Source organism: Dendrobates tinctorius, unplaced genomic scaffold (genome assembly GCF_039654945.1).
Source record: "Dendrobates tinctorius isolate UK_male_01 unplaced genomic scaffold, ASM3965494v1 ptg000016l, whole genome shotgun sequence".
Lineage (NCBI taxonomy): Eukaryota > Metazoa > Chordata > Amphibia > Anura > Dendrobatidae > Dendrobates > Dendrobates tinctorius.
In genome coordinates, this window is record NW_027361684.1 from 7,552,791 (window position 1) to 7,572,949 (window position 20,159).

The window sequence follows — 20,159 nt, forward strand, 5'->3', positions numbered from 1 at the left end:
ATGAAATGGCTCCCCCTATTTATACCCATGTCCCCTGACCCCTCCCCCCTTAACTAACCCTCCTCTTTAATAAACCCGGCCCCACTCAGCACTATTCACTAATTAACCCCTTACACCACGCTACCCACTATCCACAACTGTAGCTTCTTCACTCCCTCTCAACTTTGTCATGATGGCCTCCCTTTCACGGTCTTTGGCCTAGTATGGCCTCACTGAAATCAGGACCACTCCTGCAGATGATTCTATGGCTTCCGCTGAAGTCACATCGCAAGAGCAGCTGCTTGTCTTTCACTCCTCTCTGTTGACGGAGCCGATTTCATGCTGACTGACAGCCGGCTCCCTGCTGCCCAACTGCGTGAAGCTGACTGTCAATCAGTATCATACCAGTGGTCACGCCCCCATCGATAGAGCAGCTCGAAAGAGGAAGAGTTGCTCTGTTGACGTGAAGCAGAAGAATTTCCGGCAGCATCTGTCCGATCTATGGAATTAAGGGCGCTAAGTGAGTAAAATAAATTAAGAAGTCTCATCTGAAATACAGAAGAAACTAATACATGCTGCAGTTTGGTCTGTGGAAAAAAAAAAGTGAACTGAACAGCTAAGGTATATTGAATATCATTGGTCCGAGTGCTCCATAGACAGTATTCAGACCAAGAATTAGGTTGCGTGAACTTGGCTTATAAGAAACATAACCTGGCTAACAATCAGTAATGATTTGTTATTCCAATCTTTAAGAATTCAATTTTCCTGCTTTACTGCAGAAGCAGAAAATCAGAATACAGTCTAATAATGAATCCACAATTGACTGACCCCAACGACTTTATTGGGATCCTTTGGATTTCTGGTGAATCCCATCATTTTACATGGAAACATAGCGCTCATAATGGAGCTTCCAACACAGGATAATAGGAAAAGGCGGATTAAAAGTGACACATTGTATAAGATGGTTCTGATATCACATAATAACACAAGGTACATGCATCGAATAATGGATAATTATAAGATATCAACGCAGATTGTAGTCTTGACAAGTGACATATTCCCAAATCAGTGATCAACACATACAGTACCTGAGACATTAGGTGTTGGCATTGTGCCTCACTGGACTTTGGGCAAGTCACTACTTGCAAAAGGTAAATTCCTATAATTGGTGGAGTGGTCTGTGGAGGGCCACTACCATCACACATTTCTCATTTTAGAGCTTTAATTGCTTCATTAACACATTGTTAAGGCTCATTAAAATATCCCAGAAATGGTTGTCTAAATGGATATTGGGTGTCATTTATATAACACAATGACAGAAGAGCGATGATGGCTCAGTAACTAGGGAAATTATTAATAAACATTACAAGCTCTGAAAATGACATGAAACACAACCCTATCTATACCCGACATCTACATTATCCCAATTATCACTTCAACAACAAACTGACGCAATACACAGAGGAGCGTCTCAGATGAGTTTTCCCAGAACTTTTCTAGATTACAGTGTTAGGCAGGTTTCACACATCGGATTTTTTTCTTATACTTAGAAAAGCATCAGCAGTTTTTTCCGCGTGCTGGACCCATTTTCCGACAGTCATTACAATCCTTGTTCCATCCGTTTTTCCTTCTAATAAGATAACAATCTCGCAGCTTCTCCTACCCATTAAGCAGTAAAATACAGACAGCACACGGATGACATCGGTGTAATATCTTTTTTTTCACGGGGTCATTGACTTGTATTGGTGAGGTTGATGGACAATATGAAATAAAGTCCTTTATTTATTTATTTTGATTGAGGCAGACACTCGGTCCACGTTCACACGTTCAGTATTTGGTTAAATGTTGCTTTATAAAGGGTACATTCCTGCATTTCGTAGTAGGAATATACATAAAAAGCTTTTTCTCCTTTTTCCACTCCATTGTGGAGATAGAGTGCACATCTCTGCTCTACTCCCCTTCCCTGCTTGTAATAACAGTAAATGTCCTCAGTGAGACCAGTGAGCAGAGCAGAACAGTCTATCATTACAAACACCTTATGCAGCTCTCCTCTCACGGCAGTCAGTGAGGAGGACGAGTATAGCAGAGTTGACAGTGTTGCAAGAGGAGAGCTTTAGAGGTGTTTGTAATGACATGCAGCTCTGCTCTACTTCACCTCCCCTTGTAGTCCAGTAGGTGATGGCAGTGAGATCAGTGAGGAGAGCAAGGCTGTGTGTCATTAAATTTTTTCCGTAACACATAGAAAAAGCCAAATCTGACCTTTTCTGGGGGCATCTTCTTTTTTGCCTGCATGACGCCACCTACTAATGCTTGGACAAAGTCAGGCAGTAAAAAGATTAACTGTACCCAGAGACAAATCTCTGTCAATGTCCCATTGGTCTTAGCAAAAATTAGAATCTAAACTCTACAAGCTAATGTCTCTGCAATGCAGATGAGATTTTTTACTATATAAACTATGTTTTATTCAGCTCTCCAGACACTGTTCCATGATGTGGCCAACTTAACATGCTCAAACTGGTGAAAGGTCCTCTTTAAGCAGTTTAAACACTTTCTGTGTCTTGGCTTGGCCAACAAGGGGACATTACCTTGCTAAATACAGTCATAACTTAGATGATATGTTCTATAACTTAACATGTGGCTCTGTGCGCCAAAATACACAGTACTGATCAATATGCCCATATGTGTAGATTTTTTATATAGATTTTATATAGATTTTTTATATAAAAAGTACCTGGATAAGAATGAAGTGATTAATCAGAGTCAGCATGGGTTTGTAACTAATAAGTCATGTCAGTCTTAATTTCCTTCTATGATAGAATCACTGACTGGGTGGATCAGGGAAATGCTGTAGATATAGTATATCTTGACTTCAGCAAAGCATTTGACAAAGTATCTTACACCATCCTTATTGAAAAAATGACTAAGTATGGAATGGACAAGGCAACTGTTAGGTGGATTCATAACTGGCTTAGTGATTGGACCCAAAAGTGGTTGTAAATGGCTGCAGATCCAGTTGGAAGAATGTCTCAAGTGGGGTACCACAGGGTTCTGTCCTGGGCCCTGTATTGTTCAACATCTTTATCAATGATTTAGATGAATGAATTGAGTGTAAACTGATTAAATTCGCTGATGACACAAAGCTAGAAGGGATAGCTAATACTAGAGAAGAGATAGACAGGATTCAAAAAGATATAAATAAACTGGAGCAGTGGCCAGCAACTAACAGAATGGTTTTTAACAGGGAAAAATGCAAAGTACTACATCTGGGCAATAAAAATGAAAAAAGCATATACATAATGGGAGAAATATGGCTAAGCAACAGCACATGTGAAAAAGAATTGGGTATACTAATAGATCACAGACTGAATATGAGTCAACAGTGTGATGCAGCAGCAAAAAAGGCAAATGCAATTCTGGGATGTATTAACAGGAGTATACAGTCTAGATCACGTGAAGTCATCACTGCCCTCTACTCTACTCTGGTCAGTCCTCATCTGGAATACTGTGTCTAGTTTTGGGCATCACATTTTAAAAAAGACATCAACAAACTGGAGCAAGTTCAGAGAAGAGCGACCAGAATGGTGACCGGTCTGCAAAACGGTCAGACACAGCCATTACACAGTACACAGCAGGGGCACATTTATAAGATCTCAGCACAGGAACATTTTATGAAAACACATCCAATTGTGGAAATTATTATTATTCCAAGAACTATTAATGAAAATGAACTTTTGTTCTTGGGAAAACCTCTTTAAAATATTTCGGATCACCAAACAAATTTAAATATTAGACAGATAACACAAGTAAACACAAAATGCAGTTTTTAAATGAAGTTCCTTATTAATAAGAGAAAAAATAAATCCAAACCAACAGGGCCCTGTATGAAAAAGTGATTGCCCTCACCTCTTTAAAACATAAATTAACTGTGGTTTATCAAAACTTTGGGAAGCGGTATTCAAATTCCCTAGACACTCCCAGGCCTGATTACTGCGACACTTGTTCTAATTCAAGAAATCACTTAATTACCTGTCTGATAAAGTGACGTAGACCAAAAGTTCCTGAGAAACAAAGTAATAGAGGTCTATCAGTCTGGAAAGGGTTATATAGCCTTTTGTAAATTTTTCAGACACCAGCGAACCAAAGTGAGAGTTATTATCCACAAATGGTGAAAACAGTATTGAACATTCCCAAGAGTGGCCGGCTGACCAAAATTTCCCCAAGAGCACAGCGACGACTCATCCAAGAGGTCACAAAAACCCCACAACAACATCCAAAGAACTGCAGGCCTCACTTCACGTGCCTCAGTTAAGGTCAGCGTTCATGACCCCACCATAAGAGAGACTGCATGGCAGAGTTCCAAGAGAAAAATCACTGCTAAGCAATAAGAACATAAAAGTTTCTCTGTTTTGCCAGAAAACATTTTGATGATGCCCAAGACTTTTGGGAGAACACTATGTGGACTGATGAGACAAAAGATGAAACTTTTTGGAATGTGTATGTTATATAAAACAGGTCTAACAACTGGACCATTTTTTGATGAGTAGTGTTGTCATATAGCATAAGGGAGAACACATTTTATGGAACTAGTCACGGCTGTAGTAACTGTAGTATGAATAACCTTGAGACCCTTACAGACCATATTTTGATTGGGTAACACAACTTGGCACTCAGATTACAGTTCTTATTATTTTATTTTGCATCCAGATTATGTGTGTTAAACGTTTTCGATCCAATAATGGATCTTCATCAGAACTTCTCTAAAGGAATGAACAAATATACAAAAATAGAAATAAATCCATATTAGTATGTATCACAATATAGAGAAAAATATATCAAATCTTACAATGCATGAATAGAAATGTATCTTTCAAAGAAAACAAAATCATGTCAAACAGTATAATATCTCGGGGTTGGATTCCAAGTGCCAGTGATCTGTGAGACAAGGTATATAGGTCAATATTAAGGAAATAACCGCTTTAAATTCCTATATAGCGATCATGAGAAGTGAATATTATGATATAAGGATATCATGGCCTTCCGTTATCAAGGTGCCAACCGTAAAGTGCAGAGTGCTAATTATGCCTGGTGCGTGAATTCTATCTTTCCTAAAAGAAAGCAAAGAGACAGACATCAATTGCAGGTCCCATAGTATAATAACATATGCAGAGAATATTGTTTTATGCTCATTGACAGTGGTGTGAGGGTGCAAGATCATATTTATAAAAAATAATAGCCAATACCTGTTAATGGGATATATAAAGGGGCTTTAAAGCGCTTGGTATGGCGACTTTAGTCACTTGTTTTGTGGTGCTGTAAAAAAATAAAAATAAACAGGATTTCTTTTGGTATTATGGTGGACAAAGTCACCAAATGGTGAAGGGGAAGATCAGTGTATTACCTGCTCCTCCTGGCCCACATGAATAGCGTTGTAACCGCTAGGGTGAAGGACGCCAGGAACCTTGCGGTGTGAACGCTGTAATGGAGGACGCCAGAAAGCACCGGAGTGTATCCGGGTTATATGACCCGGCGGGGAACTCCCCCAATTACGTCATCGGGTCCGTGACTACTCAAATTTACTGATCTTGGTCTTCGTTCACACAGTACCTTTATGCCTCCAAAAAGCAATCCACCTATCGAAACCTTTATCAGTTTGGTTGAAAGGGACATAGGGGTTTTTCATAGAGAGGTAGAACAGGGTAAATTCCACCACCACACTAATCTGTCCAAAGAAGAAAAGATAGCACTAGAGTATCTCTCTTCTGACCAATCATTGGTCATCAAACCAGCTGAAAAGGGTGGGGCCTTAGTCATCAGGGATAAATCTGATTATCTGAGTGAAATCAACAGACAATTAAGTGACAGAGAAGTCTATATGCCTGTCTCGCACAATCCTCTTGAATCCATCATTAACAAAATCAAACCCATTATAGAACACCACATAGGGGTGGGCACAATTGATAAGAAAACAGGAGATTTTCTTTTAAACTCAGACCCCATTACACCAGTTTTTTACATCTTACCAAAGATTCACAAAAGACTGGAAAAACCACCAGGACGCCCAATCGTGTCTTCCACAGAATCTATTCTTTCCCCACCAGCTATGTTTCTAGAGAGAGTTTTGACACCTCTGGTTAAAACCACGAGATCGTATTTAAAAGATACCAACGAGTTCATAGCACTCATTAAATCTTTGGGTTCTCTCCCCCCATCCTCCTTTCTAGTCACATGGGATGTCAACAGTTTGTATACCTCCATCACACATGAAAAAGGTATAAGAGCCACTGTAAAGATAATGGAAAAAGCAGGCATGGACAGTAGAATCCGTAACCTTTGCTCCGATCTCTTAGAACTAGTGTTGAAGGAAAATTATTTTCTTTTTCAAGACACATTTTACATACAAAAACAGGGCACAGCAATGGGATCACACGTAGCGCCCCCTATGCTATTGCCTATATGGCCTCATTTGAGGAGGATTATGTCTACACCCACCCACCGTACACACAGTACTCTATAACATGGCTTAGATTCATTGACGACATTTTTTGTGTGTGGAATGGCCCCCTGGACACTCTAATAAAATTTGATCATGACATCAATAATGTGTGGCCCGAGCTCAAGTTTACTCTACAACATGACATGGACAAAATGAATTTTTTAGATACGTTGATCAGTAAGGATTCACTAGGGACACTTAAAATAGATCTCTACGTCAAGCCAACTGACAGGAACAGTATTTAACATTTTGATAGCTTTCACCCATCCACGGTTAAGAGATCCATTCCTAGGTCCCAATTCTGTAGAATAGACAGAATAGTCTCAGAGGAGGTGACAAAAGCCGAGAGACTGACAGATATGACAAAAAAGTTTACAGAAAGGGGTTATCCTGATAAATTTTTAACTGAGTCAAGATCCATGATAGGTCAATTTGAGAAATCAAATAAATCATACAAACGTATACCCTTTGTGAATACATATCACCCCTATTCGAGGAAGATACAGACTACCATAAACAAACATTGGGGGCTGCTTTCAAGGAGCTACCCAGGGATAGAGGAATTTCAAAAACCATTTCTCCCCTGTTATCGGAGACCAAGAAATCTGAAGGACAAGCTTGTTAGAGCAGATATTGGCTCTAACATAAAGATACCGAGACAAAGGTTTCTCCAGACACAAAAACAGGGTACATTTCCATGTCTATCTTGCTTACAGTGTAATAATATACAGAGAGGGGGTCAAATTTTCCACCCACAAACAGGAAGAGCTATTCCTATAAAAGGATATTATACCTGTGAATCTACGTATGTTGTGTATATGATCAAGTGCCCATGTGGCCTAGCTTATGTGGGAGAAACCACACAGATGGTGAAGGACAGAATTTCACAACATAAATCCAACATTAGGTGTAAAAAGGTTCATCTTCCTCTTCCACATCATTTTCTCGAAAAGGGACATAATATTTCTCAGTTGAAATTTCAAGTATTGGAGCAAATTGAATCAGACAGAAGAGGATATGACAGGACAAAAAGGCTCAAAAAGAGAGAGGCCTATTGGATTTTCACACTACAGACTTTGGAACCTAAAGGACTCAATAGAGACTACGATATATTGAGTTTCCAGTGAATTTAGCTATCATTGTTTTATATTATTTTTTACATTGTACAACCTTGAATATGTCTATATGACTTGCTTTGACCATGATTTCTTTTCCCTTTTTCTACAATAGAATCGTTAAACCTGGCTCTCTACTTCTTCACTGGGCACTACTGTCTCACCTGGTATAGTATATTTTCACTCCCCCCCCTTATATTCTCACATATTTTTTCCTGTATAGTGAATTTTAAGCTAGAGCATTATACTCACATTTCACAGTCACTACACTCTTTATACGATCTCAAATAATTCCTCATTAATATATACTTCACATGCCATTTCGGTACCGTATACAGGTCCCATGATTCAAAATCTCAACACTATAACTCCATTTTACCCTGTACTGCCACTAAGTAATCTAATGATCTGAATCTCAAAAATCAGTTCTTCAGACAAGCAGACAAAGGGTTCAATCACTTTTTACATATGTGAGCAATACAATGGAAATCTTTCAATTTAATGGTGGTGTTTAATCACACCCCTCGCCCCAATCTGATAACGTTACAATAGTACAAACAGCGCAGGCACGCTTCTCCTTAACATTCATGCAACCTCTTAGCCTGCAGCACGCAGACTCTGTGACAGAGCCAATCCCTCCCCGCCGGGTAAACACGTGACCGCCACAGCCAGTAATGCACGGACCCGATGACGTAATTGGGGGAGTTCCCCGCCGGGTCATATAACCCGGATACACTCCGGTGCTTTCTGGTGTCGTCCATTACAGCGTTGACACCGCAAGGTTCCTGGCGTCCTTCACCCTAGCGGTTACACCGCTATTCATGTGGGCCAGGAGGAGCAGGTAATACACTGATCTTCCCCTTCACCATTTGGTGACTTTGTCCACCATAATACCAAAAGAAATCCTGTTTTTTTTTATTTTTTTACAGCGCCACAAAACAAGTGACTAAAGTCGCCATACCAAGCGCTTTAAAGCCCCTTTATATATCCCATTAACAGATATTGGCTATTATTTTCTATAAATATGATCTTGCACCCTCACACCACTGTCAATGAGCATAAAACAATATTCTCTGCATATGTTATTAAACTATGAGACCTGCAATTGATGTCTGTCTCTTTGCTTTCTTTTAGGAAAGATAGAATTCACGCACCAGGCATAATTAGCACTCTGCACTTTACGGTTGGCACCTTGATAACGGAAGGCCATGATATCCTTATATCATAATATTCACTTCTCATGATCGCTATATAGGAATTTAAAGCGGTTATTTCCTTAATATTGACCTATACACCTTGTCTCACAGATCACTGGCACTTGGAATCCAACCCCGCGATATTATACTGTTTGACATGATTTTGTTTTCTTTGAAAGATACATTTCTATTCATGCATTGTAAGATTTGATATATTTTTCTCTATATTGTGATACATACTAATATGGATTTATTTCTATTTTTGTATATTTGTTCATTCCTTTAGAGAAGTTCTGATGAAGATCCATTATTGGATCGAAAACGTTTAACACACATAATCTGGATGCAAAATAAAATAATAAGAACTGTAATCTGAGTGCCAAGTTGTTTTACTCTATTACACGGGCTGGAAACCCTACTTGTGCACCTGCTACCGCATATTTGAGAGAGTGTCTTGGTGTTTCTACTACATATTTTAATTGGGGTCAGGTTGCTGTTGAGTACTTCACAACTTTTCTTTTAAAGGATTATTTATTCCTTCCAAGCAGGATTATGAACAATGCATAAAAAAAACTTATGCTACATCAAAAATAGAGTAATGACTGAACGCAGCGACTGGTGAATAATCTCCGTTTCAAGCTAGTCACATCTGAAGTGTCATTGAGGTCATCGACATGATGGAGATATAGGTCAAGTAACGCTGTAAAATCTCCCCAGCTAATACAGCACCAGAAATGCATCCTCCAAGTGGCTTTCATAAAGATATCCAGCAAGATAAACTAATGTGGAAAGAGCTTACAGAACAGCACAGATTATGATATAGGTCATTACGTGGATAGAGTTCTCATATTTACACAGCTTCGTTATCTAATTTTACAGCTCTACAAATAGTTATTTGGGTGCTGCTTGAGTACGACAGACACTATACATCCTGACTGCGTGCATTAAATGCAAATATTTGATAAAGGATGGGCTGATCCGGTCAGTTGTATGGGTGCTTAAAGGGAATCAGTCACCAGATTTCTGCTACCTAATCCGAGAGCAGAATAATATAGAGACAGGGACCTTAGTTCCTGCCAGGAGTCACTTACTGGGCTGCTTGATGTAGTTTTGATAAAATCACTGTTTTCTTTAGCAGGAGATTATCATTTTAGGACTAGTAATCCTGGTAGTTCAACCCCGCCCCTACCATGGATTGGCAGCTGTTTTTGTACATTGTGCATATGAAGAAAGTGGCCAATCAGAGGTGTGGGTGGGGTTATACAGTGCTCAGCATTTAGAGAACTGCTAGATCTGCAGGAGATAGAACAGTTTTTAAACAAAACTGCACTAACCAGCCAAGTAAATGACACATCACAAGAATCAGGATATCTGCCTCTATATTATGCTGCTCTCAGATGGGGCAGCAAAAATTTGGTAGCAGATTCCCTTTAAGGAGCATCTGAAACTTGTCACAGTTATGTATTTATGTATTTTGTGCTTCCTGAATCTGGAATTGGTTTTACTTTCTCCCTGCATTTCTCCATTGTATTTTACTTCTTTTTCCAAGTGGGTGGGGTTTGCTAAGTGGGTGAGGTTTGCTAAGTGGGTGGGGTTCTAAAGCATACACCCGCAGAGATCAGTTGAGGACCATGCCCCACTTGGATAAAAAGACTACATTTATATACTTGGTCAGTGTCAATAAAATGAGTGGGGTTGAATGATATCGTTCTAACTTGCACTTAGTCCTTTAAAATGTTAGCAAAAAAGAAGTATTGGTGCAAATAACTTAAATCTTCTCTTAATGCTATCGATCTAGCGAAAATTAGGAAATGGACTAGATATGTTGCTATGGACAACTACTACACTTTTTGCCTAAGTTTGTTGTTCTTAATTCATAAATTATACATGTTTATGGAATGGCACAAGTACAAGAAAAACTATTTACCCATTTTAATGCATCATTTTCTTTTGAAGAACATTTTGTGCCAAAATTGGCCGTAAATGTGATAACCTGAACATAGTTGTTCATAATTTTACTATGACTGCGTTCTCAAACCTTTATTTTTTTCAATTGTCGATTAAATATTAAAGCTGAATGGACTAACACAGCAATGGGTGACAGGACAGCCACAACGTCTATGCCAACAATGTCAGAAATTTATAAAAAAATTAAAAAAATAAAGACACCACTTATAATGATAAAATGTGAAGCTGCACTAAGTCTTTTATAAAAATAGATTTTATTTTTATTAAAAAAAAAAAAAAACTAATGGGTCCTAGTGTATTCTGTCTCTGCCTGCTCAGCCTGACTTAATGACAGCTGCAGCTTGTACTGAGCTGTATATCAGCAGCTGGGAGGAGGAGGAGGGACACTGAGGAGCTGTCAATCAGGCTAGATGTGTAGAAAGGTAGTATAAACTATCACAATGAATTATACAGCCATCTACAGTAATCTGTTTAATATATTTATTTATATTGGTCAAAAGGGTGATAGATCAATTTTAAAAAAGAAAAACTTGGCATAAAAAAAAATCTGCAGCTTTTCCTATATGTTGCACATTCCTTTAGATAACTGTTATAAATGACATTTGGATGGCAACACAGCATTATTCAATATGCTCTGATATCTTTTTGATCCCAGTCACTTTTGCACACGCTCTCACATAATGATATTTGACAATAACTGTCGTTACTTACGTCAGACACAGGCGCAGATTATAAAGTATCAGTCACATTTTTCAGACAGTGCACACAATAAACAGATAAACTGCCTCGACTTCACGTAGATATATCCTCAGGGGCAGACATTTTCTTTCTAGATCTACCTATGACTCCACATTAACTTCCAGCAATCCCGCTTCATGTTTTATTTAGTTACGTTCAGCACAAGAACACTATACATAATATTACATACAAGCTGCAAAGTGGACAGAAAATGGAAAATATGACTTGTTACACACATCCTCATGGGCAAATGGTGTCTTTCTTTTCTATGAATCATTTAATCACACATGTACCAGCCTACGGGTAGACTTTTATTAAAAAATAAAATAAAAAGATGTCTCGTCATTTGGACAGATATCATATGAAAAGCCCATCCTAGGCTTTCTCTTAGAAAATTTGCAAATAGCAAATCTGTTCCTTTACATTTTAATCATTGTTTATTCATATCCAGCCCTTTCTTGTCTGTCTGTGCAAGAAAATGGATCTTACATAAAAAAAGATTGATATGTTTTATAGAGTCAATAGGTGAAAATATTAAATTAGAAAGTGGGCAAAAAGTGATTCAAAACATGCATGAATGCAGACTGTGATATCTACATACCCTCCTACATTGAATATATATCTATACACACACATATATATATATATATATATATATATATATATACACACACGCAGCTCTGGCAAAAATTAAGAGACCTCTGCATAGTTTTATAAAAATCAGCTTCTCTACATGTCTGACAGCCATTCCATTCCAGTGTCAGTTGAATTCCAACCAGAGTACACCTTATTCTACTTATTGTGCTTCTGATTAGGTGATCATCTGAACCAAATCTTATTTAGAGGGAATCTGTCACCCCTTTTTTCGAACATGAGCTGCCGGCACCGCCATCAGGGGCTTGTCTACAGCATTCTGTAATGCTGTAGATAAGCCCCTCATGTAACCTGAAAGATAAGAAAAAGGAATTAGATTATGCTCACCGGGGGGGGCGGTCCGGTCTTGGTCCGATGGGTGTTGCGGTCCGGTGCCTCCCATCTTCATATGATGTCGTCCTCTTCTTTCCTTCCTGTCGCCGCTCCGGCCTGCCCTGTTAAGGGCAGAGCAGAATACTGCAGTGCGCAGGCGCCGAACTTCTCCCGATGCCTGCGCACTGCAGGACTCTGCTCTGCCCTCAACAGGGCAGAGCAGTGCGCCTGCGCAGGATACACTACAGGAAGGAAAGAAGAGGACGGCATCGTATGAAGATGGGAGGCGCCGGACCGGACGGCGACACCCATTGGACCAGACCGAACGCCGGGGTGAGTATAATCTAACTTTTTTCTTCTCTTTCAGGTTACATCGGGGGCTTATCTACAGCATTACAGAATGCTGTAGATAAGCCCCTGATGGTGGTGCTGGCAGCTCATATTCGAAAAAAGGAGTGACAGACTCTCTTTAACAAAGGAAAGTTAAAAAAAACCCTGCTGTGGTTGCTGAGGGACATTCGAATAAGATGATGGTCATCCCAGTCAGTGGAGAGTCATTTTCGCCCTCTGCCGGTCTGTAGCTTTGTTGTCCCCAATGTCTGCTGCTTGACCTTGTTGTAATGGACTGCCATCTTAGAAATTTTAAGGATGGAGGCAACATGACGCTCACTGTATCCCTCTGCTAGTAAAGTCAGAATTGAGCCTTTCTTTTCCTCATTCAAGACTTTTCTTTTCAACTCCTTTGGCATGGTTAAAAGTTATTTTTTCATTCCTATTACTTTTGGGATATTACTAGCACTTGCTTTGCCATCCAGCTTGTCCTATTGCAAGAGGATTGTGAACACCACAGCAGGTTTTTTATACTTTCCTTCGTTAAATAAGATTTGGTTCTTGTGATCACTTAATCAGAAGCACATTAAGTAGAATGAGGTGTACTCTGGTTGGAATTCAACTGACACTGGAATGGAATGGCTGTCAGACATGTAGAGAAGCTGATTTTTACAAAACTGTGCAGTGTTGTCTGAATTTTTGCCCAGAGCTGTATATATATATATATACAGTACAGACCAAAAGTTTGGACACACCTCATTCAAAGATCTTTCTTTATTTTCATGACTATGAAATTAGTAGATTCACTGTGAAGGCATCAAAACTGTGAATTAACACATGTGGAATTGTATAATTCACAAAAAAGTGTGAAACAACTGAAAATACTGTGTCTTATATTCTATGTTCTTCAAAGTAGCCACCTTTTGCTTTGATTACTGCTTTGCACACTCTTGGCATTCTCTTGATGAGCTTCAAGAGGTAGATGGAACATATGAACAGTAAGTAATTTTGATGTTAATGTACATATCTTATTTTTAACACTTATTTTGCATTTTTTCAGGTAGCTTCGAGGCGGCATAAGGTGTTGTGTGTACATACTCAAAATGAGTTGTACGGGCATTCAATATTGGATGATCTATTCTTAAAATAGTTAATATCAGATCAACAAAAGTACAACACCCAGCACTCTATGCTGTTTCAGCGGTTATCAGCTTCAGGAAATAAAAACTGATTACGTTTTTGGAAATATATATTTTACAGAGCCGCCACCACGGCTAATAGCAGCTGATCAGTATCTGGTGCCTGAACCCGAAGGATAGGTCATCAATATTATATGCATGTACAGAGGCAATAGATACTAACTACTGAATACCCCTACTGTTGGCTCTTACTGGGCTCACAGTGGTTGCCATCCATCTGTCACACCCCTGAGGAGCATGTACACTGGAAAGTTGCAATCCATAATATTTTACAAATATATTTAGGCTTTACGAGAAAAATGACAGCCCCACATGTGTCCCATGATGGCTGTCACTAGTGACCTAATTATTAACCATCTCTGAGATCTGAGTTACAGTCTCTATTATATTTATTCACATAAAAAGAAGAATTGCACATGAAAAAGAGAGAGTACCTTGTCTTGGCTGTTGAGTTCAAGGTATGGTATATGAGCTGGCAGATATGTGTGAAGCAGGGCACAGAAAGCCAGGCCATCGCTCCAACTGCTACTGAAGTTTGTTATATCGATATTCTGTGAAAACACAAAGGAATAATAATACGTTTTACACTGCGTCCATAGAACACAAGGGGCTGTAAAAACATCTTCCTCTGGTTAGGCTCCGGCCAAGTTTAATGACTCTTCTCATAATGTCAGAGCTGAATTCTAATGAACAATTAATTACTGAACTTGGCTGAGTAAGATCTTTCACTGCTTCCTGTATTTGCAGTTATTGGAATAAAGCCGTGCTTCCTTTCATTCATTATGAGCACATGCCAACATTCAGCAATGGTCCACTGTCACCAGCTCAGTAGCTCCATGCGTTCAGTGAGAAATGGTTCTGCCAATGGAGAAGCCATACAAGTCATCATCTGAGGTCAATCTGCTGCATACCTAATTTTATATTATTCAACATTTCATCCTATTACTATATATTAACTCTGATGGGACATGCTTCTCATCAACGGTCAACGGAGACCAAAAAATTCTTGAATCATTGAAATACTAAAATTTTTCTTTTTACCAAACACCTAGTAATATAATTTTTTTTAATGGAAATTTTCATAATTTTCAAGCTCTTTAAAGGGTACCTGTCAAGTGATTCATGCTGCCCGAACTACATAGACGCATGAATCAGTGACCGGCTCCTGCATTCTGGACATCTAAGTTTCACTCTGAAATGCTTCCTTGTTTCATACAAAAGCAGTTGCCTCAGATTCCCTCTGCCCGCTCAGCTCTCTTTCTATATGTGTGCACAGGGGAAGGGAAACCTGTCAATATAGTTGTCTGGGAAAAAGAAATTGGGGACCTGGCTCTTGGATCACCTCATCGCCAAGCCATGCATTCAGCTATATTTTTAGGCTGTGTGCCCACGTTGCGTTTTTTAAGCGCTTCCGCGGCGCTTTTAGACGGGCATTTCTGCCGGCGAAACGCTTAAGAAAAGCATCCCATGTAATCATAATTGAATCCGCACATGTTGTGCTAATGGTGCGTTTTTTTCCGCTGCGGAAACGCTTAGCAGAAAAAAACGCAGCGTGTTCATTAATTTTGCGGAAACAATTGTATTGCAAAAACGCATAGGAAAACGCATGCTAAAACGCTTAACAAAAGCGTCAAAAACGCTTACAAAAGCGCTTCATAAAACGTATGCGTTTTTCCGGGAAGAGGGTGTGCGTTTCCACTCAGGAATATTCTGCTTCAAAAAAGCAAATTGGGCACATAGCCTTAATCTCTGAAAGGGATTTCAGAATTTAAAAAAAAGATGATTAAAATGCAGGAGTCACTCTCTCACTTATGCTTCCCATAGTTTGGGCAGCATAAATCACCTGAAAGATTAATTTTTGAACTACATTCACCCGGGAAACTATCTAGCTTACCACCTCTATATGCATTCCCACCTAATATTCTGCACTAAGGCTAGTTTCACACTAGCGTTTATTTCCTGCAGCGCATGGTGCCGCTAAGCCCCGCCCCCTCCCGGCTCCCTGCCCGCCCCATCCGGTCATCGGCGCCTACTAGCGCACATGGGCGCTTGCGATCTGCGCATCCTATCTTTAGCATAGGGTGCGCAGATCGTGCGCTGGCCGTGCGCTAGCAGGATTTTGCCGTGCACTGCGCACTTTTGAAGGTGCGCCGAGCGCGCCGAAATGCAACATGCTGCGTTCGGTGCACACGGGCACACCTTCAAAAGTGCGCAGCGCATGGCAAAATCCTGCTAGCGCACGGCCAGCGCACGATCTGCGCACCCTATGCTAAAGATAGGGTGCGCAGATCGCAAGCGTCCTTGTGCGCTAGTAGGCGGCGATGACCGGAAGGGGCGGGCAGGGAGCCGGCAGGGGGCGGGGCTTAGCGGCGGCCGTGCGTAGGCCGTCGCTGCGCTATAAAGCGCAAATGTGAAACCGGCCTCATTCCTTTAATTTAAGCACAACTAGATTGCTCCATGTCTAGGAAACATTTTCTAAAACTGGTTCTACCTCCCCTTCCCAAGCCACAAAGCACACTGCATCTAAAAATCTACCCCCCCCCCCCCGTTAAAATGACAGGTCTTTGCCATGTAAAATAAAAAATCATACCAAGAAGAATCGTTTTGGAACTTTTCCCACCTACATAGTAACATAGTAACATAGTTAATAAGGCCAAAAAAAAGACATTAGTCCATCCAGTTCAGCCTATAAAATTCTGTCAGAATAAATCCCCAGATCTACGACCTTCTAAAGAACCTAACAATAACTATAAGATACAATACTGTTACGCTCCAGGAAGACATCCAGGCCTCTCTTGAACCCTTCGACTAAGTTCGCCATCACCACCTCCTCAGGCAGGGAATTCCAGATTCTCACTGCCCTAACAGTAAAGAATCCTCTTCTATGTTGGTGGAAAAACCTTTTCTCCTCCACCTTTAATGTCATCATCTGGACAAATAAATCAAAAATCAAACAAATCTTTTTGAGTGTAAAAAGAAAAATAAAGAATTAAGATAATGTGGCTGCGTAGATGTGCATACCCTTAAATTAATGCTTTGTTGAAGTACTCTTTGAATTTATAACCACATGGAGTCTGTTTGGGTAGGAGTCAGCACAGCACACCTAGAATTGGCAATTTTTGCCCACTCTTCCCTGCCATAGAGCTCCAAAGCTCTTTGTTCAGGTTATCCCACAGATATCAATTGGATTCAGAGCTGGGCTTGAGCTGGTCAGTTCAAAAACTTTGTTCATCTTCTGGCAAAACCATTCTTTTGTCAACTTGTATGCCAAGGTATCCTTAAGATCGTTGTTGTGTTGAAAGCTCAAATCCCTCTTTATTGTTAGCTTTTTAGCAGAAGCCTGAATGTTGTGCTGCAAAATTGACTGATATATGGAACTGCTAACAATTCCCTGCACCTTGACTAACACCCTAGGTCGAGCTGTCAACAAACAGCTCTAAAGCATACTGCTGCCTCCATCATCTTTCACTGTGGTTATGGTGTCCTTTAGGTGATGTGCAGTGTTGGCTTTGTGGCAAACATACTCTTTGGAATTATGGCCAAAAAGTTCCTTTGTTTCACCAATCATTAGACCATAACACATATTCCCACATGTATTTGGCAGACTTGATGCAGGCATTGGCAAAATATAGCTGGACTTGGATGCTTTTCTTTGTAAGAAAAGGCTTCACCTTACCCCATATGCCAGTCATGTGAAGTAAACAGGAGGTTGTCACATGCAGTACACAACCTGTACTTTCCAGAGATTCTTACAACTTGTTTAATGTTGCTGTAGGCTTTCTTGACAGCCTTTAAGACCATTTTGTTTTCTTGGGTTTTCATAAATTTTTGAGCGACGTCCACTTCTTGGTAATGTCACTGTTGTGCCGAATTTAAACCACTTCTTGATGACCATCTTCACAGTGTACCATGATATATCTAATGCCTTGGAAATAATTTCATAACCTTCTCCTTACTGACAACTTTCACAAATGAGATCCCCTTGCTGTGTTGTAACCTGTTTAAGGACTATGGTTGGTGCTGTAAAATGCAACAAAGAAAAGCTGAAGAAAATCCTACTAAATCAGCTAAACTGTATAAGGGGTTAATCAAAATTTACCAATACATGGAGGGGGCGGTTGCCTGGTATGTTAATGCACAATAAAAAACTTGTATGCGGCGCTGTTCACACTATGGCAATGCACAGCATCCAGGCCAGCCTAGTAGTGACACCCTTCTATTAGCTCAGGCGGGCTGCCCAGCGCTATCAGAATGCATGCCATGTGAACAGACACCACAGTTTACAAGACCAAATGGGCCCAACTGCACCCTGAATAAAAAGTGCAAAAACCACATTAAAAAATGTGGAGTATTAGCTGATATTTTTGGCCAAAATACGTGAGCCCTTAACCTGCGCCAAAGGTCTCCACGTTTACGGGTACCTAACACTAAATCCTAACACAGTGTTAATCAAAATTACTTTACATGATGGCAGCTGTGTACTGACTACTATTTAACATGAGTTTAAATGTGAATGGTTAATTCTGCACACAACCAAAACCACAAATATAAGAGGCTGTATATACTTATGTAACCACAATATTTTATTTTTGTTTATTTTCCCCCTAAAAATGATTAAAGTATGTTTCGCAATGGATTTGTTCAGATTTTGGATGATATTAAAGGTGTAAAAAGTTTTGAAATGTTTCTTCTTTTTTTACACAATAAAAACCTGACATTTTAACATGGTTATCTAGAATATATATGAATACGGTATATAAACACTGTGCAGTATTGTCTGTGATTACAACAACGAGAACTTTCAACAGACTAAAATCCTTGTGAACAGAGACCAGATCACATCTCATTTGATTGATGTAAATGGGAGAAGATTATTGGAATCATGTTCTAGTATCTCTTACATGTCACAAAATTTGAATTACAATACTTTTTTCTGCTTTGGTTTATTAGTAATAGATCATACAAAGTTCACTATTTCACATTCTGTTGGTCTGAGATTGGCATCTACAATATTTCCCATATTCTTCACACCAATATTATAATCAAGTAAGATGTGGATAATAGTGACATCCAAAAAAACATTGATCCTTTACTTAACACAAGCTACAAAGACACCCTGCTAATGTGTAGCCTGCACCTTTCATGGCCAATTATTCTGGACTTCCATTATGTAAACATCTGAAAGAAGTTTTCAAAATTTTACAAAATTTGCCCAAGATCAGGGCATGTTAGGCAATAAAGAAATAATCATTACTTACGATGCTGCTCCAGCACCACCAATCATTTGGGCTGCACCAGTGCTGCTGTGATGACGCCATGATAATCATCCACTTGACCATTGCAGCAAATAACTCGCATCGGCGTTGGCATTTGCATGTAGGATAAATCATGCAGGATTGGCAGGGACCATTGGAACAGTAGTGGGGGGATTGAAGGGGTAAGGAATGCTTATTTCTTTATTTCAGAACATTTGATACTTTTGACCAACTTTCGTAAAATCAAGGCCTATCAAAAATCTTCTTTGTACTGGAATAATTGTTCCTGAACATTTCCATGTGATTGTGATTTGAGTGACCCTCTACATTCAGCTCGTTCCTTCACAGTGAAGGGTTTTATTGCTGGTAAATAGAACGACCAGGAGCACGGTAGATAAACAAGACATAAAAGCTGGATACCAATAGTTATAGGCCACTGCAATTTATTCCTAGTGAAGGATTTTACCTCATCATTTCCATCTGATCCAACTTAAATGAAATGAATTCCCAGGATGCCTGTGTCGTTGCCAGGACGCTCTCCGAAATAACCCTCGATCCTGCACATTTATTCAGCGGACTATTGCTGTCTAAACCTATTTACCCTTCATTCATTACTTTGCACAGTCTTCTCTGTGAGTGGCAGACAGGAAAGCTCATTTATGTTGATTTCTATGCGACGAGCCGTCAATAGATATCTAAAAGTATTGGATAATGAGTAAACGAATGTATATTTTAATGTGGTAGGAGACACTAAAGTTGTGTGTATTACACTTAATACTACTACACATTATGAAATAGAACAATCTTATCAATAAAGGAGCAAAACGATGGTTGGACATGAAATTGCCGTAAGATAAATAAACGGTTTATCGCATGATCTGCACATATTAGAACTCGGATGTCCTCTTGATCTAGGTTTG

At 39.6% G+C, this 20,159-nt stretch overlaps 1 protein-coding gene across 5 annotated transcripts in view; it reads right to left on the reverse strand.

Moving 5' to 3' along the window:
* Positions 1 to 20,159, reverse strand: part of SPECC1 (sperm antigen with calponin homology and coiled-coil domains 1) — a 490,142-nt gene that overhangs the window by 18,079 nt on the left and 451,904 nt on the right. For all 5 annotated transcript variants that reach the window (XM_073565376.1, XM_073565374.1, XM_073565375.1 and 2 more), the window contains one exon: positions 14,419 to 14,535. In XM_073565376.1, coding sequence (XP_073421477.1) covers positions 14,419 to 14,535 — 117 coding nt within the window. The remainder of the gene's footprint in view (positions 1 to 14,418; positions 14,536 to 20,159) is intronic.